At 36.0% G+C, this 25,247-nt stretch overlaps 1 protein-coding gene across 3 annotated transcripts in view; it reads right to left on the reverse strand.

Moving 5' to 3' along the window:
* ERO1A (endoplasmic reticulum oxidoreductase 1 alpha) overlaps positions 1-25,247 on the reverse strand; it is a 55,489-nt gene that overhangs the window by 10,068 nt on the left and 20,174 nt on the right. For 2 of the 3 annotated variants that reach the window (XM_036098437.2, XM_078053702.1), the window contains exons 5-13: positions 21,753-21,829; positions 21,579-21,652; positions 17,061-17,181; positions 14,657-14,703; positions 12,391-12,402; positions 7,223-7,249; positions 7,006-7,098; positions 5,912-6,158; positions 5,162-5,231 (exon numbers count right to left, since the gene is read on the reverse strand). In XM_036098437.2, the coding sequence (XP_035954330.2) occupies positions 5,162-5,231; positions 5,912-6,158; positions 7,006-7,098; positions 7,223-7,249; positions 12,391-12,402; positions 14,657-14,703; positions 17,061-17,181; positions 21,579-21,652; positions 21,753-21,829 (768 nt within the window). The remainder of the gene's footprint in view (positions 1-5,161; positions 5,232-5,911; positions 6,159-7,005; positions 7,099-7,222; positions 7,250-12,390; positions 12,403-14,656; positions 14,704-17,060; positions 17,182-21,578; positions 21,653-21,752; positions 21,830-25,247) is intronic. The other variant, XM_078053701.1, reaches the window with a different exon arrangement.

The following is a 25,247-nucleotide window of genomic DNA, read 5'->3' on the forward strand; positions in this document are numbered from 1 at the left end:
GAAAGTATATAGCAATACAAGCCTTTCTCAAGGAACAAGAAAGGTCTCAAATACACAACCTAACCCTACACCTAAAGGAGCTGGAGAAAGAACAGCAAATAAAGCCTAAACCCAGCAGGAGAAGAGAAGTTATAAAGATCAGAGCAGAAATCAATGAAATAGAAACGAAAAGAACAGTAGAACAGATCAAGAAACTAGGAGCTTGTTCTTTGAAAGAATTAATAAGATTGAGAAACCCCTGGCCAAACTTATCAAAAATAAAAGAGAAAGGACCCAAATAAATAAAATCATGAATGAAAGAGGAGAGATCACAACCAACACCAAAGAAATACAAACAATTGTAAGAACATATTATGAGCAACTATATGCCAGCAAATTCAATAACCTAGAAGAAATGGATGCATTCCTAGAGATGTATAAACTACCAAAACTGAACCAGGAAGAAATAGAAAACCTGAACAGACCCATAACCACTAAGGAAATTGAAGCAGTCATCAAAAATCTCCCAACAAACAAGAGCCCAGGGCCAGATGGCTTCCCAGGGGAATTCTACCAAACATTTAAGTAAGAATTAATACCTATTCTTCTGAAACTGTTCCAAAAAATAGAAATGGAAGGAAAACTTCCAAACTCGTTTTATGAGGCCAGCATTACCCTGATCCCAAAATCAGACAAAGACCCCATCAAAAAGGAGAATTACAGACCAGTATCCCTGATGAACATGGATGCAAAAATTCTCACCAAAATACTAGCCAATAAGATCCAACAGTACACTGAAAGGATTATTCACCACGACCAAGTGGGATTTATTCCTGGGCTGCAAGGTTGGTCAACATCCACAAATCAATCAATGTGATACAATACATTAATAAAAGAAAGAACAGAAACCATATTTTACTCTCAATAGATGCAGAAAAAGCATTTGAAAAAGTACAGCATCCTTTCTTGATCAAAACTCTTCAGAGTATAGGGATAGAGGGTACATACCTCAATATCATAAAAGCCATCTATGAAAAACCTACAGCGAATATCATTCTCAATAGAGAAAAACTGAGAGCTCTCCCCCTAATGTCAGGAACACAGCAGGGATGTCCACTATCACCACTGCTATGCAACATAGTATTAGAAGTCCTAGCCACAGCAATCAGACAACAAAAAGAAATAAAAGGCAACCAAACTGGCAAAGAAGTCAAACTCTCACTGTCTGCAGATGATATGATACTTTATGTGGAAAACCCAAAGACTCCACCAAAACTGCTAGTACGCATACAGGAATTCAGTAAAGTGGCAGGATATAAAATCAATGCACAGAAATCAGTGGCATTCCTATACACCAACAACAAGACAGAATAAAAACATAAAAATCTTAAAAAAAAAAAAAAAAACAGAAGAAAGAGAAATTAAGGAGTCGATCCCATTTACAACTGCACCCAAAACCATAAGATACCTAGGAATAAATCTAACCAAAGAGGCAAAGAATCTGTACTCAGAAAACTATAAAATACTCATGAAAGAAACTGAGGAAGACACAAAGAAATGGAAAAACATTCCATGCTCATGGATTGGAAGAACAAATATTGTGAAGATGTCAATGCTACCTAGAGCAATCTACACATTCAATGCAATCCCTATCAAAATACCATCCACTTTTTTCAAAGAAATGGAACAAATAATCCTAAAATTTGTATGGAAACAGAAAAGACTCCGAATAGCCAGAGGAATGTTGAAAAAGAAAAGCAAAGCTGGTGGCATCACAATTCCGGACTTTCAGCTCTATTACAAAGCTGTCATCATCAAGACAGTATGGTACTGGCACAAAAACAGACACATAGATCAATGGAACAGAATAGAGAGCCCAGAAATGGACCCTCAAGTCTATGGTCAACTAATCTTCAACAAAGCAGGAAAGAATGTCCAATGGAAAAAAGATAGTCTCTTCAACAAATGGTGTTGGGAAAATTGGACAGCCACATGCAGAAGAATGAAACTGGACCATTCCCTTACACCACACACAAAAATAGACTCCAAATGGTTGGAAGACCTAAATGTGAGACAGGAGTCCATCAAAATCCTAAAGAACATAGGCAGCAACCTCTTCGACTTCAGCCACAGCAACTTCTTCCTAGAAACATCGCCAAAGGCAAGGGAAGCAAGGGCAGAAATGAACTATTGGGACTTCATCAAGATAAAAAGCTTTTGCACAGCAAAGGAAACAGTCAATAAAACCAAAAGACAACCGGGTGCCTGGGTGGCTCAGTTGGTTAAGCGACTGCCTTCGGCTCAGGTCATGATCCTGGAGTCCCTGGATCGAGTCCCGCATCGGGCTCCCTGCTCGGCAGGGAGTCTGCTTCCCCCTCTGACCCTCCCCCCTCTCATGTGCTCTCTCTCATTCTCTCTCTCTCAAATAAATAAATAAAATCTTTAAAAAAAAAAAAAAAAAAACAAAAGACAACCGACAGAATGGGAGAAGATATTTGCAAATGACATATCAGATAAAGGGCTAGTATCCAAAATTTATAAAGAACTTATCAAACTCAACACCCGAAGAACAAATAATCCAATCAAGAAATGGGCAGAAGACATGAACAGACATTTTTCCAAAGAAGACATCCAAATGGCCGACAGACACATGAGAAAGTGCTCAACATTGCTCGGCATCAGGGAAATCCAAATCAAAACCTCAATGAAATACCACCTCACACCAGTCAGAATGGCTAAAATTAACAAGTCAGGAAACGACAGATGTGGGTGAGGATGTGGAGAAAGGGGAACCCTCCTACACTGTTGGTGGGAATGCAAGCTGGTGCAGCCACTCTGGAAAACAGTATGGAGATTCCTCAAAAAGTTGAAAATAGAGCTATCATATGATCCAGCAATTGCACTACTGGGTATTTACCCCAAAGACACAAATGTAGTGATCCGAAGGGGTACGTGCATCCCGATGTTTATAGCAGCAATGTCCACAATAGCCAAACTATGGAAAGAGCCAAGATGTCCATCGACAGATGAATGGATAAAGAAGATGTGGTATATATATACATACATACACACACACACACACACACACACACACACACACACACACACACACACTGGAATATTATGCAGCCATCAAAAAAACCGAAATCTTGCCATTTGCAATGACGTGGATGGAACTGGAGGGTATTATGCTGAGCGAAATAAGTCAATCAGAGAAAGACAGATATCATATGATCTCACTGATATGAGGAATTCTTAACCTCAGGAAACAAACTGAGGGTTGCTGGAGTGGTGGGGGGTGGGAGGGATGGGGTGGCTGGGTGATAGACACTGGGAAGGGTATGTGCTATGGTGAGCGCTGTGAATTGTGTAAGACTGTTGAATCACAGACCTGTACCTCTGAAACAAATACATTATATGTTAAAAAAGAAAAAGAAAAAAAGATAGTAGGAGGGGAAGAATGAAGGGGGGGAAATCGGAGGGGGAGACGAACCATGAGAGACGACGGACTCTGAAAAACAAACTGAGGGTTCTAGAGGGGAGGGGGGTGGGGGCATGGGTTAGCCTGGTGATGGGTATTAAAGAGGGCATGTATTGAATGGAGCACTGGATGTCATATGCAAACAATGAATCATGGAACACTACATCAAAAACTAATGATGTAATGTATGATGATTAACATAACATTAATAAAATAAAATTTAAAAAAAAGTAAAATAAAAATATAACTTGGGCACCTGGCTGGCTCGGTCAGAAGAGCATGTGACTCTTGATCTCATGGTCATGAGTTTGAGCCCCACCTAGGGTGCAGTGATTACTTAAAATAAATAAAAATAAAAATAAAATTTAAAAATATTTAAAAATAAATAAAAAAAACTCATGTTACCGGTCAAATCCATGATGTTCACCATAAACTACTTTTTCTTAAGAAAGTAAATCTCTGATATTAACAAGTTTTACTTCTTTATTATAAAAGAATTCAGAAAAATTATCTGTTAAACTCAATAGGACATCAAAGGTGAGTATTTCAGAGTTTTGATAAAATTAAAACATTATGAGCAATATTTTTAATCTGCACAATATAAAGAGTTGATGCCAAAACACTTTCCAAAAAACCAGCAAGTGTACTAAAAATAAGGAAGAGAGTGAAAATAGTAGAAAAAAAAAAGCCTTATTACACTATCTTCCCCCTCACTTCCCAGTTCCTGGAAGCTGCCTGGGAGGTTATATAAGCACTGAAGTATGTATTTCTAGCAAGAATGCTTTCCGTAGGAGGTAGATGGGAAATCAAAAATAACTATTATTTAACAGCAAAAAAAATCAGTGCAAGAAGTATTGTTTGCAAACTGCATAAAATCAGGTTCTTTCCTTACAGAAAGAAACAAAGAATACAAAACAGAGGAATATTGTCATAAATACTCTGAAGAAATCAGATCAAGCCCAGTGCTCTTGAGAGCTGCCTGCCTTTACTTACTTATAGCTTTGTAACAAAGAACAGTAATACAATTTTACTTGAGTCCCCAAATAGACTAGAAATCTACTGAGGGTAGGAGCTGTCCCTTCCTTTAATGACAAGAATCATATTTTCCACACAGTGTTTAATAAGTCTTCCTAGTAATATTTTATATTTGTACAATTTTGATGCAAATATACATAAAGATGGTCTTGTGTGAGCTTATATCTCTAGTAAGAGACAAGACAAAAACCAATCCCCATTTTGTAGGGCATCACATCTTCTCTTCTGCTGGCCTCCCTAAATACCTTTCATTCCCGATGAATAAGATGAATGACAAACCCTGGGCCCTCTCCCCCTAAAGAGGACCCTTTAATTTATCCAAAACCATCTTCAGAATTCTCCTCAGCAAAAGACAAATACTACCATTCATGCTCTGGATCCCTTTCCTTTAATTTATAACTTCTATTTGTTATGAGACCATCAATGTGAAAGCCATCTGGAAAGTGTGGAGTGACACGCTTTGTTACTTTGAACACAACACAAACGAGATCTTAAGTTGGCCTGCCTTTGCACTTCCTTTTTTGGAGGAAAAGAATGATTATGACTCTGGCTTTTCTTTAATTTCCTAATATAGAATAAGATTTATTGTTAACTATAAAAACATGGGCTTACATTCACACCTGCCTAAGAGTTTGAATCTAAAACTTAAAAGTATGAAATAATTACCTTCAGTTTGTTTGCTTCTTTCTTATCCCCAGCAAAAAAGGAATTCTCATCAAAATGCAAAGGAAATGACCTACATGTTAAAACAGAGAGGATTCATTTTCAGGTATTATAAAATATTAAAAGTCCTGCTAAGAAGATAACATTTTGCTGGCTGGTGATGAATAATATAATAAAAAGAGTAGAAAATCTAGTAAAATCAACACTCTGCTGCCCCAAAACAAAGTCTTATCCTCAAATCTAAAACAACTGCATAAAATAGAAGTCTGGCCCCAAACCCAGTATGTTCAACCACATACGAAAATAATGTAGGTATCAAATACTACAAAATGACTCTGAAAACTAAACACTTGTGCCATTTAGTACCTAAGTCAAAACAAAAACAAAACTCAATTCCAAAAGACCTATAAGCAAAATTAGCTTTTAATTATTATTATTTTTTAATAATTTTCCTTTCTTGGGGCACCTGGGTGGCTCAGTCGGTTAAGCATCTGACTTCAGCTCAGGCCATAATCTCAGGGTCCTGGGATTGAGCCCCATGTGGGTCTTTGTGCTCAGCAGGGAGTCTCCTTCTCCCTCTCCCTCTGCCCCTTCCCCCTGCTGGTGCTCTCTCTCTCTCTAATATAAATAAATAAAATCTTTAGAAAAATTTTTTCCTTTCTCTAAACTGAGTATTTTAAGAATTGAACTTTGATACCACTTGTCACTCTCCTATTAATGTTTAAGTTGTACAAGTCATAATACGGAATTTACTTGATTTCATGAAGTATTTCCAAAAGCAGCATTTTCTTTTCTGCATCGTGAACTTTATTTCCAGTGAAGAGTTGAAAATCTGGGCGCTCAAAGAACGGTACCACTTTAGATAAAGCCCTTAATTCTATTAAGTAGAGAAAATACAAGTTCTTAAGCCTTCTTGGACCCTCTCCTTCAGTCAAAATTCCATCAAATCGCTGCTGAAATTCTGTAATGTTGTGTCCCCATTTCTTTTCCAACCAAGTTTCTGAGAAGAAAGAAGAATTAAATATTAAAATCTGAATTTTAAAAGTTTCAGTTTACTTACATTGGGTTACTTATGCCTACAAAAGTATATCTGAAAATACAGAACAATGAAAGCTGCTTTTCATAATTTAGCTTTTAATGGTTCTACATTAATATTTTATCTTCTAGAACCCATCCTTAGGAGGAAAATAAATTCACTGTTTTACTGAGAAGTATGACTTCACAGAAATCAAATTTCTAAATATAAGCATATTTATAAAACCAAAATACACAATTTAAAATGACGACCTGAAATTACTGATAAGTCTGAAACCCTATTTAAAATTCAAGTTACTGTATTTTGTTCCTGAGACATAGAGATACTTGAAATTCCAAAAGAAATAGGCTCCTGATGAAAATCAAACATGGTCTTGTTTTGCAACAGCATTTTTAAAGCATAAAGAGCAGCAGAAAATACTTTTACCCATTAAACTCCAGGCCTGAAGCTGGCACACAAATAAAAGGGTTTTAATACAGTAAAAATATCTAATGAGTAACAAACGTGACCATTAGGAGCTATTTTAACTCCCACAACAAAAGAATATTTCCAAAGAGATGTGCACAATTTTGAGCAGCTTCTTAAAAGAATCTGTAATTTCTACAGTTCTTACATTCCTGATTACTACCATTTAAGAATTAATTTTTAATGCCTAATATTCAATAGGGTCAACTTTGTCCCACTAAGGTAAATACCAAAAAATTTTAAGAATATCTGAAAATAAGTATGGTAAAATATTTTTTTTCTCTTTGTTTTTTTTTGTGTATTTTTTTTAAGTATGGTAAAATAAATAAAAGTGAATGTCACATACCTTGTAGAAGATATCGTGCACTCAAATGCACATTAATGCTTGCATGCAGGCCAGATATAAGTCTGTAGAATGCTCTTTTTTCTACGCAGAGGCCTAAAAATAGTAATTTGGTAATTGAAATTTTATATGTGAAACGTACCATTTTAAAAATAATTTCATATGCCTTTAAAGATGAGAAAAATTTTTAACATTTAAATTTGTTTAAGTTTCCAATTACCTTCTAGCCAACTGTAAAAAGTGTTCTCTGAAATTAAAAGAAAAAGAAGTCACAAAGTTGTAAAAATGCCAAAATGTTAAGTTTTTCAATATATAATAGTAATCTTTGCCAAACAGTGATTTAAAAATTAACGAAAGGTCCAGGGGCACCTGGGTGGCTCAGATGGTTAAGCGTCTGCCTTCGGCTTAGGTCATGATCCCAGGGTCCTGGGATCAAGCCCCGCATTGGGCTCCCTGCTTGGCGGGGAGCCTGCTTCTCCCTCACCCTCCTACCGTTCCCCCAGCTTGTGCTCTCTTGCTCTCTCTGTCAAATAAATAAATAAAATCTTAAAAAAAATAAAAAATAAAAAATAAAAAAATAAAAATTAACGAAAGGTCCAAATTTTATTTGCAATTTATCCAAAGGGAGAAGAGGAGTTCTTGGTGTGGATTCAACTAAGTACCATTCTCTTGCTCAGTCTCTAGAAAGTTTCAGTATTGCCTTAGGTAGCCCCCATCTCATAACTTTCCAGATAAAATGTTTCATATGAGGTCAGAACACAGAATTTAAATAATAAATCAATGCAAGGAAAACTACTTAGCCTTGAAAACAAGTGATTCCATGAAAATTAAGAACTCATTATACGCTTTTCTAAAATTTTTTTAAAGATTTTATTTATTTATTTATTAAGAGAAAGAGAGAGAGAGAGCGTGCACACAAGCAGGGGGAGCGGCAGGCAGGCAGAGGGAGAGGGAGAAGCAAGGAGCCCGATGCGGGGCTCGATCCCAGGACCCTGGGATCATGACCTGAGCCAAAGGCAGATGCCCAACCAACTGAGCCACCCAGGCACCCCTATGCTTTTCTAAATTTTTAAAGTAAATAAAAATTATATAATAGGGGGCGCCTGGGTGGCTCAGTCGTTAAGCATCTGCCTTCGGCTAAGGTCATGATCCCAGGGTCCTGGGATCAAGTCCCACATCGGGCTCCCTGCTCAGCGGGAAGCCTGCTTCTCCCTCTCCCACTCCCCCTGCTTGTGTTCCTGCTCTCGCTATCTCTCTCTCTATCTCTCTCTCTGTCAAATAAATAAATAAAATCTTTTAAAAAAATTATAAAATAGAATTGGTGGTGTATTACTTGCATATCGCTCATGGTATTTCATGCCATTCAGTATTTCAAAGGAGCAATACAAGGAAATGTTACAAAAACCAAATACCACTTATATTCTATGACCCAATAAGATCACTGTTCATATACTTAGACCTGGTAATTCTGCTTTTAGAATTATGTTCTAGGGGCGCCTGGGTGGTTCAGTCAGTTAACTGTCTGCCTTCAGCTCAGGACCTGATCCCAGCACTCAGCTCGCTCTCTCTCAAATAAATAAATAAAATCTTAAAAAAAAAAAAAAAAAGGAATTATGTTCTAAAGAAATAACTCAAATGGTGGAGGGGTCAATAATTTGTACAATGATTATGTTATATATAATTGTTAAAAACTGAAATAATCAAAATGTACAATAAGCCTAAGTTAACACGATAGGATATTATATAACTAGGTAACATGGTAGAATAATATAATACTATTTAAAATGATAAGAATGTGGACCATGCCAATACATGAAATGTTTATTTGAAATAACATATGAAAAGGCATAGAAATAATTTTTATAACTATGTAAAGATTCTATGTATACATTTACGAGAGATGGCAAACATTGAACATACAGTTCTTTTGACTAAAGCTGCTTATGGTAATATTAAAAATGAACTAAACAAGCATAAAAGTAATAAAAGGAATGACAAAGAAAATATGCAATAAATTAGACCATCTAAAAACTTAAAATACCTGTTTGTCAGAAAACTTCACGAGCGAAAGGAAAAGGCAAATAACCAAGTAGGTTGAATGTATGTTACAAATACAACAAAGGGATAATATTCTTTTTTTTTTTTTAAGATTTTATTTATTTGAGAGAGAGAGAGCATGAGCAGGGGGAGGGGCAGGAGAAAGAGAGGGAGAAACAGACTCCCCACTGAGTGCAGAGCCTGACTAGGGGCTCAATCCCAAGACCCCAAGATCATGACTTGAGCCAAAGTCAACTGAGCCAGCCAGGTGCCCCAAAGGGATAATATTCTAAATATATAAAAAACTCATAAACTGAATAAAAGTGCTAAAGTGCCCATTTAAAGTGGGCAAATAACAGAAGTAGAGAATTCACAAAGGAAAAACCACAAATGTTAAGAACATAAAAATTACTCCATTTCACTAGTAATAAAAAATGCAGATTACAACCATAGAGATACCACTTTTAACAATAAAGATAAAAATATTACAATACTTCATGCTGACAAGGGTCAGGTGTAACTAGCAGGCACACTGATTGGAAGGGATACAAATTTGCACATCCTCTCAATGACAAAATGCAATCTGGTCATACGTATCAGGAGCCTAAAATGTCCATAACCTTTGATTCAGTAAACCCATTTCTAGAAATCTAGGCTGTTATGGATAAAATTCATATGTTGAAGCTCTAAGTCCCCAGGGGATGGTATTTGGAGGTGGGGCCTTTGGGACGTGATTAGGTTTAGATGAGGTCTGAGGGTAGGGTAGCCATGATGGGATTAGTGTCTTTATAGGCAGAGACCAGTGCTCTTTCTCAGCCACGGAGGACACAGTGAAAAGGCTGGCCATCTGCAAGCCAGGAAGAGAGCCCTTAGGAAGAATCAAATCTGCCAACATTTTGATCTTATACTTCCCAGCCTCCAGAACTGTGAGAAAATAAACGTCTCACTTAAGCCACCCTAGTCTATGGTATTTTGTTAGAGCAGCCTGAGCCAAGACATAGGCTAAGGAAGCAAGCAGACATGGGAAAAATAACATACAAAACTATAACTATATCTAGTATAAAAATACACATATGTAAATAATCATAATTATCAAAATGTTGGGACACGTGGGTGGCTCAGTCGGTTAAGTGTCTGCCTTCCGCTCAGGTCATGATCCCAGGGTCCTGGGATGGAGCCCTGCATCGGGCTCCCTGCTCAGCAGAAAGTCTGCTTCTCCCTCTGCCTGCTTCTCCCCCCTGCCTGTGCTCTCTCTCTCTCTGACAAATAAATAAATAAGATCTTAAAAAAAATTTATCACAATGTTAACAGAGAAGCAGTATGAGATAGTAACTGAAAGCATGAACCTTGGAGCCAAATTAATTTCAATTCCAACTGTGCTTCTTACAAGTCATACATGATTTAGCTGAGTTGCAAATCCTCTCTGGCACTCATTTTCCTTGTCTATAAAATGGAAATAAAAATAATATCTCCTAAGAACGCTGGAAGGATTAAATGAAATCATACTTGTAAATTGCTTACAAGAGTAGTACTGGCATGTAGTCTTAGCCATTACCATTATCAATTATTTTGAGGTTGTGGGATTACAAGTGATTTGTCTCCTTATAAAAACCTCCAGAGTTGGGGCACCTAGGTGGTGCCGTTGGTTAAGCGTTCGACTCTTGGTTTCGGCTCAGGTCTGATCTCAGGGTCATGAGATTGAGCACGGTGTCAGGCTCCACGCTCAGTGTGGAGTCTGCTCTTTTAAGACTCTTTCTCCTTTTCCCTCTCCCTTTCCCCCTGCACACACAAACTCTCTCTCTCTGAAGGTTTTTTGTTTTTTTTTAAGATTTATTTCTTTCTCTCTCAAATAAATAAATCTTAAAAAAAAAAAAACAACCTTCAGAGTTTTTGTTTTGTTTTGTTTCAAGTTTGGGACCATGAATCAGGGGGAATGGGAGTGTACTACTACTTGGGACCTAGTCTTCCAATGAAATTTTCAGTTCTGTTCCTGAAGTAGCTATCCTCAACTTTACATGGTTGTGATCCAATTAGATAATCACCTAATATGATAGCTGTCAGGGATAACTCTTTCAAATCTGACCAAAATGAAAAATTGTAAATATACTCATAAACAAGATAATTTCTCTAAAGATAGACTCCACAAGCTAACAATATTTTCTCTGACAATGAGAGACAGGATGAGGTCTTTAAACAGTATTGAAAAACTGAAATAATATCCTCTAAGATAGCTAAGAATACCCAAGGTAGAATAAAATCTCTCAAAACTGAAAATTATAGGGAAGAGGGCAGAAAAAAAACCCTGAAAATTATAGATGACTACTAACAGTAATAAAATATGAGTCATCTTTGGAAGAATAATCTCATGCTAAAGAATTTCTCTTCCAAGTAGTACAGTTCTGATTCAGTATTTTACTTAGCTATTATTGTTACAATAATATAAAGCATAATAAAAAAGCAATGTTATCAGACATTGGTATTCTGTTATTTAGACAGAATACAAAAGCAATTTGTAAAACAAATGTTCAGAAGACAAAATTTTGAAGGAGAGGAAAGGGATACTTCACATTTTAGCAATTTCATCTAGCTGGACTAAAGCTAAGTACTGCCTTGTCTTTTCATATGGTTAAACACATGGCCTTAAGAATAAGAAAAATCATTTTAGGGGTGCCTGGGTGGCTCAGTCGGTTAAGTGTCTGCCTTCGGCTCAGGTCATGATCCCAGGGTCCTGGGATCAAGCCCCACATCAGGCTCAGCGGAAAGCCTGCTTCTCCCTCTCCCTCTGCCCCCTCCTCCCCCACTTGTGCACTCTCTCTCTCTCTTTCAAATAAATAAAATCTTAAAAAAAAAAAAAAAGAAAAATCACTCCAATTTCACTCAGAAAGCAAAAAGATTCTCACAAAGACAAAGTAAACCTAAAATACTTCGAAAATTTTAGCATTACAACTAAAAGAGTTGGCAGTAACTACCCCCAAGAGCGAACGCAAGCCTTGGAAGCAGGTAGAGCAACAATGTGACCATGCCTAGAAGCTTCCTCTATGGACCCAGCAGATCCTAGAGGTCTGCTCCAGGAGTAAAGGAGAGGAGGTTTTCCCTGACAGAAGCTGGGCGGGGCGGGGCGGAATGCCTAGCTTCTGCGAGCAGCGGGTAAAATGCACAAGTGAATTATCAGAGGCTGAGGCGGGTTGTCGCTACTGCCTGACCCCAGGCACAGTCATGTTCCCTTAACCTGTGCTTTCAACTCCTGAATTTTAGATAAACAGGAGTTCTTAGAAGTAGGAAGAAAAGTTTGCCAAATAAACATCTGAATGTATCAGCAAATTCATATATATATGATAAAGAAATATTTACCTTCACTTTTCCCTGAAAAGCAAAACAAAATGTTGATTATTATAAAGTCCTTCCAGATTATATTATATTATATTATTATATTATATTATAAAGTCCTTCCACTTTAAAATGCTATACTTCCACAAAAATAAGACTTTGTAGTTTTAGTCCATCAGTTCACCCGTATAAAGCAAAATCTGAGGGAGACACTCGTGACACAACCCTATCTAGTGGCAAATAGGAATTATGCCGGATTCGCTTCAAGGGCATCATCTCCAAGAGCCTGGGTAAGGAGTGGTTTCAGCTCGTACAAGATTTAATACGGGCTGATGGGAGAGAAAAATCTAATCCATCATCTGAGAGTACTCTCCAGGACCTTAAGGACTTACGGTTAGTTGGTTGGCAGCGGCTTTTTCCACATTTATTTATCCTAAATCTATAACATGGTTTCTGCTAAAGAATTGTGTTCTTGCTTTGAAACCTCCAGACTGACACTATAAAATTTTAACTTATTTAGGAATATTCTGAAAGACTATTTGTGAAGATTCAAATTATGCACAGTTCGGCAGTTTGTGAGCAGCTGCTCATTTACTACTTTAAAAAACTGTCTTCATTTTGCCCACGCTTATTTAATGCCATCATTGTTTGATTATTAAAATAACACTGCTCATTGCAAATACATGTCTTTTTTTAAGAAAGAAGACATAGACGAAATAAAAAATGTTATCCATAACTCCCTCTGCCCTAGATAAATACCATTTACATTTTGGTAAATGTCCTTTTTCTTTACATATAGACATTTAGATATTATATTAAGTATGTTTTTACAAAAATATACATACTGTTTGATGCCTGTTTCTTTTCTTCAATGTGCTATTGGTCATTACTGACCTAAATGAATACAAATTCTCAGCAATATTTCTAATGGCTGTATTCTACTCAATGAATATACCATAAATCATTTAACCAGTTCCTTAATGATAAACATTTAAATTGTTCCCATTTATATTTATGATAAGTGAGGGTAGTTAATCAGATCATAATGTGAGTTCATACTGAGGATCACCCCTTACCTAGGAATTTGCACTCATCTGATATTAAATCAATAGCTTCCAATGAGTTACTATATGTGAGTCATATAAATCCAAACTCTTGTTTAAAGATGTTCTTTCATTTCTAATCTAGGAAAGACTAGTCTGCCAACATTTAGGGAATGATGCAATCTCACTGCTTTCCAGGAGGAAATTTATGTTTATTGACTGTATGAGATCAGCAGCTTTTCAAATTTTAAAAAATGAAAAACTTATACATTTGCTAAAAGCACATCAAAGATTTCATCAGTAAGCACGTACTACGGGAACAGGGATATAGATTTCCTAAGCAAAAAGTCTGAAATCATACACTGAACTGGTTTATTCAACAAACCATTCTGCCTATTACAGACTGGGCAGGGTTTCTGAGTTTCAATTTTACACCCCCTCTGCCTCTGCACAGTGCCGAGCACATAGTAAACGGAGGGTAATCATTTGTTGAAGGAACAAGTGATCTTCCCAACGGTAGTCAAGCCCATTAAATGAGGAGAGCAGTTTTCATCAATCATTCACTTAACAAACTACTCCATCTGTTATGTGTCAGGCTCTCTATTAACAGATGAAACCAATAAATACTCCCCATATGCCCAAAGTACTAGGGTAGATCAATAGACACATAATAGTAAAATAACGCCAGACAGTGGAAATGGGGTAAGAGACACAAAACGTGACATAAGATCACTTTATGTGGAGAGAGGGGTTACTTCCAGTTAGGAGAGTCAGGGAAGGTGGAAAAGGCAGTATTTGGGCAAGATCTTGTATGGAAGGAGAAAATGAAAAATGTTAATGAAACATAAAGACATGTGAATTTGAAATCAGACTCCCAATATGTACAATCATTTCAGGTTCTGGGAAAGATTTGAGGCAGTTTTTTTGGATATTCATTTAACTAGAAACTGAAGAAAAATAGTAAAAAACTAAACACACATTTTGTAAAAATGCATAGAAGAATAAATATTTAACCTAATCTCCATCCTATGATACTCTAACACCATAAACTTCATTACACAAATACTCCTTACTGAGGTATAAATATTTTAAACACCACTTTCTCTGTAAGGGTGAGGCATGACTTCTATGGAAACAGGAATATATGATCTCCAATGCTCTTGCCAACTCTTATCTGGCCTTCCTCCTCCTTTTAACCAAAGTTCACTGGCTGATAAATAATATAACAGTGCAAATAAATAACTCACCTTGACCAGAAGCCAAAGGACTTAAAGGTCTTTTAATTGTCTGTGGCCTAGAAACAATAAGAATTAAATTGTAAAATATAATTATGTTACCTATCTTGTTATAATTATCTAAGTAAAAGTGAAATTATCTCAGAGAGCTGTTTAATGACTACATCCAAAATCAAACTATTTTAAAAACACTGAGCTTATAAAATATTTAGTTTTCTCTAATTGCTTGTTTTAGCAATAGTTTCTGATCTTTTCCCATTGTAGCAGCCAGAAAGCCATTTCCTAATCACTTCTTCAAACAAAGGAAGAAAACACCAGTCAAGCTCTTCTAGAGTCACTAATGTTTTTACATATATTAAATATACACATACGCGTGCCTATGCACATGTACACATATGTGTGTTTGCATGTGGTACAAAGCGCACTCCTGATTGAAAGACGAACAAGCAAGAAATATAAATACCCAAACCAAGCATGAAAATAAAAAGGGGAAAAAGCACTGTGGGTAGATTATTTTCCACTTAGTTAATCTTATGTATGTCAACTGACCCTGTGGCCACCAAGTTTGTTATGATTTCAATAAAAGGTATTTTTTAATATGAAAAAAAAGAATTAAAATGTCACTGAAGTGCCTTTAAATCTCAAACTAAATATTCATTAGTATCATTAGTAAAATGTAGGGATTGCTTTGTCTGCGATTTGAATTTTATGAACTCTCACAACTTGAGACATTTTGAGAACAGAACATGTAAGCTATATTTTAACATACTGAATTTTGTGCCTCATATATTGTTTATATATTAGAAATATTTATACTGGGAATCATGATAAAAATTAGTTAGGAAATAGCTACAACACAAATATAAAATCTAACAAATGCTTCAGTTGGACTCTATTTTAATTCATATTAAAAAAACAAACCAAAAAAAAACCCAACAACCTTTAGGGGTGCCTGGCTCAGTCAGTAGAGCATGCAACTCTTGATCTTGGGGTTGTAAGTTAGAGCCCCAAGTTGGGTGTAGAGATTACTTAAAAATAAAATCTAAAGCAAAACAAAACAAAACAAAAAACCTGTAAAGTAAGCCAATTAAGTCAAACATTCCTAATAATAAACCAGGGAATTTAAATGAAACACATGGCAGATACGAGCAAATAATGAAAATTCTCCACTTCAAAACTGGAGAAATTCTTCAAGTCAAAAAAAGAAACAGACTTGGGCGCCTGGGTGGCTCAGTTGGTTAAGTGTCTTCCTTCAGCTCTGGTCATGATCCCGGGGTCCTAGGATCGAGTCCCACATCGGGCTCCCTGCTCCATGGGGAGCCTGCCTCTCTCTCTCTCTCTCTCTCTCTCTTTCTCTGTCTCTCTGTGTCTCATGAATAAATAAACAAAATCTTTAAAAAAAAAAAAAGAAACAGACTTGACATTTTATTGGTATAAGCATAACTGCTAATCTCTTATATTTGACTTATGCAAAGTGAAATGTATTATTACTGTTATCTGGGAACTCCAAAGATTTTCTCAGAATTCCCCCCACCTCTGAGATAGTATAATGCAAATGCACAAACAAATTCCTTCCAAAAACCAATAAGCACATTGGTTAGAGGCCAGTGGCTTATAAGATGCGGGTAAACTTGAAGCATGTCCCAGTCACACAGTGAAGAAACTATTTCTATTGTAGCAGTAAGAGTACAAAGTGGGTTCTTCCACTTACTAGATTTTTGACACTGGAAAAATCATTTAACCTTTGCAAGTCTCAAGTTTGTCCATCTGTAAACAGTGATGACTACAACACAGGGCTATTGCAGGGACTAAAAGAGAAAATGTACGTACCATGCTTAGCACAAGTCTGGCACACAGTGAGTGTTCAAGTGTTACCTATTATAATTATTCTCTGTAATTAATTTAACTTGAACTTGAAAGCAGGTAAAATAACTAGAGCCTCGAAAGATGAATACAGAGCACCAAAAACAGATTTAGGAGTCATCTATTCTTTACTACTAAGAATATGATCCTGGGAAATGAAGTAAACCTGGCTGGCTCTAGGTTATTCCATCTATAAAATGAGATTCTATAATCCATTAGAGGAACACCTGTGAAATGTCTACAATATTCCCATAAAAGTCTCATACTATTCTATGTCTTTCATTTTTTTCTGTCTTTTATTTTTTTAAAAGATTTTTTATTTATTTTTCTATGTCTATGTCTTTTAAAGAAGAAAAAATATTTGTTGAAACTCATGTCCATATGTTTCCCCAGAGGAGAAGTGGATTAATGAATAAGAATGTTTCTATGTCCAGATGCATCCTTTAACAAAATGAATGTGATTTGCAATTTAGAGTCATTATTAATTGTTTATTTGTTTATAAATAAAAATCACTCTATATGTCAGGATTTTCTAGGTGACAAGAACACATACTTAAAACAGTTTTCTTCATAGATGACGTTCCAAATCTTCCAAGCATCTGGCCCCTTGTAACCCGTGTAGCGCTCGGGATTAAGGAGCAAATCTACGTATTCAGCATCAGGAGACTGTATGTCTGTAAAATGAAATGTTCCATTAAATCTTTTTCTTCAGTTACCTTAAAAAACTAGTATAATAGACTATACTCCACTGATTCTAAGGCACCACAAATGTAACAGTGCATCCAGACTTTAAAAACAACCTTTTACAAGAAAGATGAGAGAGAAAAGAGGAAGGCACAGACACATTAAATGTACTCACTGGTTGCAAAAGCATCCTGCTTTTAAAAATGGTAAAAAATAGGAATATGTGAATTTTAGAATAGAAGAAACATGGTAATTTAATTCTGATAAGCTATCCAGATGAAAAATATACTATATATTTCCCTCCACATTAACTGCAAGCAGTTCATCAGTAACTAGGATAAATGAAGATGTATTACTACCAGACACTGTTTATTACCAAAAACTTCCTTCTTACATGACCACCATCAAGATCCACTACAAAGCTGTCCCAAAGGTATAATCCTAAACATGCAAAAAATTATAAGCAGGATGATACTTGCATCAGCATTATTTATTAAAGGGAAAATTAGAAGCAACCTAAATGTCCAACAGCAGCACATGGGGCTCTGGAGCCAGAGTGCCTGGGTTAGAATCCAGGCTCTACTAGTTATTCAGTGTGGAACCTGGGGCAAATTACTTATGTTCTCGATGCATTGGTACCATTATTTATAATATGGAGATAATACTCAGTGTTACTGTGAGACTAAGTAAGTTTATATGTGCAGAGTGCTGAGAACCACGGTACGAGTATAATACATATTAGCTAGTGGTATTATGAGATATCTTAACAGGACATTTTACAATCAACAAAACTGTTAAGTACAAATGCTATCTAATAAAATGAAAAGATAAGAATTATAGGAAAGTCAATTACAGATACCAATGAAAAAACATACAAAAATTGGTGAGATATTGGCTTCTCATATGTTCTATAAATTTGTGTAATGGATTATAACTTTGAAACAAAAAAATGTCCCCTCGTTCTCCAGTGGCTTTGGGAAATTATTTAATATACAGTGATACCTTCCTCATTTATAAAGCGTAACAACATGAACCAACAAAAAATGAAGAAGTGGGCAAAAAAGCAACCAAAGTAGATGACAAAAATCTGAGCACACAGGTACTTATAAGAAAGTCCATCAAGCTCTCAAAAGTACCTACTTTTTTTTTTTATGAAATTCAATTTTTTTTTTTAAGATTTTATTTATTTTTTGACAGTGAGAGAGGGAACACAAGCAGGGGGAGTGGGAGAGGGAGAAGCAGGCTTCCCGCCGAGCAGGGAGCCCGATGCGGGGCTCCATCCCAGGACCCTGGGATCATGACCTGAGCCGAAGGCAGACGCTTAATGACTGAGCCACCCAGGCGCCCGGAAAAGTTCCTACTTCTTATTAAAAACACAATGACAAAAACAAAAATAAAACTAAGCTTGGCTATTTTTATCCCAATTGACAGTACATTAGAGACATAAATTAGGGGAAATTTTGCTTCTAGAAGTAGCACAGTGACAGCATCTAGAAATAACAGAGTCCATGCAGAAGTGGCAATTAAAATAACTAGAAAAAGTAGAAATAAAAACTTAAAAACAGGGGCGCTTGGCTGGTTCAGGCAGTAAAGCATGTGACTCCTGATCTTGGGGTTGTTAATTTAAACCCCAGGTTGGGTGTAGAGATTACTTTAAAAAACAAAACAAAACTTAAAACAAATTTGTATGGGATCCTCTGGTTCAGGAACAGATACTTCTGTTTATCTCAACTAATACTAAAAGCATTGCCACAGTATAGCAAATTAGGATAAATTCATAAAAAATAGCCCTCATTTTTAAAACATATAAATAATGCTCAGCATCTAGTACTTTAAGACTGAAAACAAATTACCAGTAATTAAATTTTTAATATTCTGCCTAATCAGGCATAAATATTAGTTGACTCATAATTTTACTTATAACAAATACTTCATCTTGCCTCAACTTTTTAATAAAAAATAACTGTTACTGGGGCGCCTGGGTGGCTCAGTCGGTTAAGTGTCTGCCTTGGGCTCAGGTCATGATCCCGGGCTGGAATGGAGCCCCACGTTGGGCTCTCTGCTCAGCGACGAGTCTGCTTCTCCCTTTCCCTCTGTCCCTCCCCACCACTCGTGTTCTCTCTCATTTGCTCTAAGTAAATAAATAAAAAATTTTTTAAAAATTGTTACTATAGCCATATTTTGTCAGATGACAAAAGCTCAAATTTCTAATTAAAATTTACAAAATACCTCTGTCTTCTACCTACCATTTACATACATTATATCTTCCTTATAAAGCTATCCTTTTTTTTTTTAATATTCACCCTCCTTTAACAGAAGAAACAAACATAAAGGGACAAGTGATTCACCCAAGATAACAGAACTCCACCAGATAAGAATTATTGATTCTCAGTCCTTCCTACACAAATATAAGCAGTTAGTCTCAAAAGTATACTTTGATAAACGAAGTTAAAGTATTACTGCCCTTTCTCTAACACTGCAGGTCTAAAAAAAAATGTGCTGCATGTTAAAAGTTTAATTTTATCTCATAGTAATATTCAGGCCAAAGAATCCTTGTGAAAAAGATGGTAAAGTTAAGGGGCTGGGAGAGCATTTTACCCCCCTTCTACACTAGTCTAAACCTTGGTGTAAGTCCTCAACTCCTTATCCAACATCCCTGGGGCCAAATGTGTTTTGGAATTCAGAACTTTTCAGATTTTAGAAAAGTATTATAGCATATGCAACATATACTGAATAATTACTCCAGCAGGGACTGGGGCCGCAACTTTTAATCCAACACCAGAAATATTTCTGTAGTGAAACATGTGAATGTTCACACTAAAAGAGTCTGTGCTAAACTTAGGGGGAAAATACTCATTTTTCAGAGTTTTCAGATTTGGGAATTAGGAATAAAGGATTATAAATATTATTTGCCAAGGCATAACCATGTTTTACATTAAGGAAAGCATATGTTTCTTTTTTTTCCCCCCAAAATGAAACCACAAAGTTAAAAATAAGTACTTTCTCTTTGCCTTCCTCTTTTTGGAGGGAATTGCAGGATTTGTCTCTCACTTGCAATGAAAATGATCTATATCATTCTTTTTGCTTATTTTTTTTAAGATCATTAATCTGCTTCAAAAGAGCCACTGGAGCATACCAAAACTCAGTTTGATTTGATTTTGGTTAGCCAATTAAAAGGCTAACAATTCAACTAAGAAAAAGGAAAAATAGGGGAATCCATAAATCTGAATAAAGGGTTCTAATGGGTCCTAGGGCTCCTGGATTTGAACAGTACCAGAACTCTGGCCCAGCTTCCCATATCTCAGATACAACTCATGGTTTATTCTTCTCTTTTCCAAAAGCAACACACACCATCAAGGAAAATAGGTAACAACCCAAGGCCAGTACAACAAAAGCAAGTTTTTACAATCTCAATCTCTACATTTGAGCTATTTATGCAAAATGTGTATATTACAAAAATCATATATATATTTTATATATTACTAAGATACACAAAACTGTAAGACTCAGACTCAGGAGGTAAATTTTTTCCAGAAGCTGAGGGTTTGTTGTTTTTTTTAACTGTGGTAAAACGTATATAACGTAAAACTTACCATTTTAACCATGTTTAAGAGTACAATCCAGTGACATTAATTATATTCACAACATTGTGCAACTGTCACCACTAACTGTTTCCAAACTTTTCTATGACCTCAAACAGGAACTCTAACCATTAAACAATAACCCTCCATTCTCCCCCTCCACTAACCTCTGGTTACTCTGTGAAACATACAATAGTTGTCCTTTTGTGTCTGGCTTATTTCATTTAGCATAGTATTTTCAAGGTTTATCCATGTTGCAGCACATATCAAAACTTTGTTTATGGCTAAATAATATTCCATTGTATGTATTTATTACACTCTGTTTATCCATTCATTTATTGATGGATATTTGGGTCATTTCTACCTTTTTTTGTGAAAAATGCCACCACAAATATGGGCATACAAGTATCTGTTTCCCTGTCTTCAATCTTTTTCGGTACGTATTTAGCAGTTGAATTGTTAGGTCATGTGGTAGTTCCGTCTTTTGCTTTTTGAGGAACTGCCATACTTTAGAAACTGAGGTCTAAAAACCATTTTAAAAGATTTTTTTTTCAGGGGCACCTGGCTGGCTCAGTCAGCTGGGTGCCTGCCTTCGGCTCGGGTCATGATCCCGGGGTCCTGGGATCGAGCCCCGCATTGGGCTCTCTGCTTGGTGGGGAGCCTGCTTCTCCCTCTCCCTCTGTCTACCACCCTGCTTACTTGTGCTCTCTATCAGATAAATAAATAAAAAATCTTTAAAAAAAAAAAGATTTTTTTTTCCTTACACCCAATTTTAAACAAAACGCATACTATAAAAAATGTTATACCATCAGCTTCACAGAAGTTGTCTGAGGAATCATCATGCTTGGTCCACTGAAGAACAGCCTTCTGCGTTTCCTCACTTCAAATAAAGAAAACAGGTACAGTTATCCCCTTTTTTTAAGTTACCATTTCACAAGAAAAAAACATAAAATACTACTGCAAAAAAAAAAAAATCAAACCTCAGAGATTCATCCACAGCTCCAAGTCGTTCAGCTTGTTCACATTCTTCAATGAGATTATTGGCTACCTCAGAATACTAAAAGAAAAAGGAGAATAAACAGATTACAACTTACTGCATTTTAAAAACTTTTTAAAAGAATTTCAAAGTTATTTGAAGTTCTTTTATACCTAGCACCATTTCCTTGGCTTTAAAACTTAAAAAAAAAATTAAGCCCTCACATCTCCCCTGAAGCTAAAAAAAAGACATAAAAGGCTTTGTCCCTTGTTTTTGTTGGTGAACACATTTACTATATGGTCACAAAATAAAGAATATAGTTCTGATAACTCATTACCAAGCTGTTCACTAAGAAAATCTCTGAGGTCTAAGGAACACTAGGCAAAGCATCATGAGATAATGTCCCACTTTTTTTTTTTTTCCTTTTTTTTCTTAAAGTAGTCTCCATGCCCAGTGTGGAGTCCAACACAGGGCTTGAACTCATGACCCTGAGATCAAGGCCTGAGCTGAGATCAAAAGTCAGACGCTTAACCAACCGAGCCACCCAGGTGCCCCAATGTCCCACTTTTCTAATGGCCTAATTGGAAGCATCAGTATTCTCTTCCCTAAATAAGAGGTTGGACCAGATGACGTGTGTCTAGGTCCATCTCAACTCTAAATGCCATGATTCTAAATATGCCCTGAGGCCCACCAAGTCTTATAAAAAGTATTCCAATATCTTTAGGTTTTTAAAATATATTCTTTAACCACTTCCTTCTCAACATCTAAGCCTTACACACACACACATGCGCGCACACACACACACACATTATTCTGCTAGGCATGTATGTGGCACAGCGGAAGTGAATGTAGATCATAAGATTTCACAACACACTGGTCATCACCACCACAAAGCTGAAAGATAACACTGGAAGCAGAAGGCACAGATTCAATCACTCAACAAATATTTATTGAGTGCCCTTATTGTTAGGATGACCATACTAATGACTGCCCAGCCTATCACACTTCCGAGGATAAAAGGGAACACTAAGATAACTGAAATGATACAATTTTTTGAAATATTTATTTACTGAACAACAACTCTGTTTCATTACATTGGTTGACCTATAAGACAGACAGCTCAATTCCAACACTTTTTTTTTTTTTAAAGATTATTTATTTATTTGACAGAGAGAGAGAGAGGACAAGTAGGCAGAGCAGCGGGCAGAGGGAGAGGGAGAAGCAGGCTTCCTGCTGAGCGGGGAGCCCGATGCGGGGCTCAATCCCAGGACCCTGGGATCATGACCTGAGCCGAAGGCAGACGCTTAACCGACTGAGCCACCCAGGCGCCCCCCAACACTATTTTCAAAACTAAAATTCTTTCTACATAATTAAGTATTAAGGGGATATGATATATTCAACCTACTCTCAAATGGTTCCGAAAATAAGAATATGTATATAGAAAATAAGAATATGTATATATGTATACAGAATATGTATATAGAAATAAGTATATAGAAAAATGAGGCAAAATACTAAAAATCAGTGAATCTGTAGAGTACACATAATGTCTTTATACTAATCTTGCAACTCTTCTATAAGCTGTTAATTAGCTTAAAATAAAAAGTTAAAAATACATATCAAAAATGAACAGAATTTGTTCAAAAAATGACATACCTATGTACATTAAAACAAAAAATTTAAAAAAAAATTTTTTTTTTAAAGATTTTTTATTTATTTATTTGAGAGAGAGAATGAGAGAGAGAGAGCACATGAGAGGGGGGAGGGTCAGAGGGAGAAGCAGACTCCCCGCTGAGCAGGGAGCCCGATGCGGGACTCGATCCCGGGACTCCAGGATCATGACCTGAGCCGAAGGCAGTCGCCCAACCAACTGAGCCACCCAGGCGCCCTAAAACAAAAAATTTTAAAACCTTATCATTGTAACTATCTGATCATTAAAACATAAGTTAAACAAAATATTCTTTGGGTTTTTTTTTTTTTTTTACTATTCTTTGTTTCTATTTAAAAATTTGTTTAGTCACATATGTCTCAATTTTATATCACTGGCATTTTTCTGAAGAAATTTTTTTCAATTTATCATTTTTAATTTTTCATAAAACTGCCCATAATCTTCTTCAAAGTTAATTTTTATGGCTAGTCAATTTGAAATCATCAATACCTTCAATTAGCTCTTCCCTGCATTTATAATTTTTAATTGAGAAAAATATTCTCTCTACAGGTAAAGATGTGAAACTATTTTAAAATACCAAATTATTTTCAGGTCTATTCTTTTGCCTCCAAAGTATGTTTCTTCACTAAATATTTTAAGACAAAACTCATCAAATAATTTTTTTATTATTTTAAATGTTTTGCTTAATATAGATCTTACAAAATTGTAAGCCTTCTTATATCATTTCATTTCAGATGAGAATATAAACTTATCCAAATAAAAACACAAGTTTCATCAAGAAGAGACTCTTCCCACAAGAGGAGATACTCCAAAACACAATTATAAAATTTCAGAATTAAACCTTACAACACCATTTGAACTTTCACCACCTAATGTGTTCAATCCCTTCCTAGCTTTTGTAGGAATAAATTTCGACGACTTTGTTTACAAGCTTTATTATAATAACCGCAATTTGCTAAACCTTCAAAAGCTAAGGATATTTTTCTTTAAGCATTCCATTCATTGATACTTTGAATAATAATTTTCCACTGATGTTAAACATATAGTAATCGACATTTAGAGATCTCACTTATTAGAAATTAGTTAATACCACTGAAGGACTCTTGGGTTGTTTTACAAAATAGTCTTCAAAAGCTCAAACATTTATAAAAGATGGACAGCAAAGAAGGTATTCCTGTCTGCCAAAGTAATATTTTCTTCAGTATTAGCTTCACATCAAAAATTTTATGGTCATTAAGTGTATATATAAATATAAAAACCTGTACATTTTGACAATTACCACTTCAATCTTAATTGGTAAAATATCACAGCATGTTTGGACACAATTATGAATTATGTGTGTATCTTTTTTTTTTTTTTTAAGGTGATCTCTACACCCAATGTGGGGCTTGAACTCACAACCCCAAGATCAGGGGCGCCTGGGTGGCTCAGTCGTTAAGCGTCTGCCTTCGGCTGAGGTCATGATCCCAGGGTCCTGGGATCGAGCCCTGCATCGGGCTCCCTGCTCAGCAAGGAGCCTGCTTCTCCCTCTCCCTCTGCTGCTCCCCCTGCTTGTGGTCTCTCTCTCGCTGTCAAATAAATAAATAAAATCTTTAAAAAAAAAATAAATAAATAATAAAATTTAAAAAAAAAAAAAAAAACCCCGAGATCAAGAGTCACATGCTCTATTGACTGAGCCAGCCAGGTGCCCTTGAATTATGTGTATTTCTTAACCAACTACAAATTCATTTCTGCTCCACAGATTTCTTGATTTAGTCAGAAATGTTTTTATCAAAATTTGTATATTATCACCACACAACAAATATTTTGTCTTCAGTTTTGAGCTTGAAA

The sequence above is a fragment of the Halichoerus grypus genome, chromosome 8 (assembly GCF_964656455.1).
Source record: "Halichoerus grypus chromosome 8, mHalGry1.hap1.1, whole genome shotgun sequence".
Lineage (NCBI taxonomy): Eukaryota > Metazoa > Chordata > Mammalia > Carnivora > Phocidae > Halichoerus > Halichoerus grypus.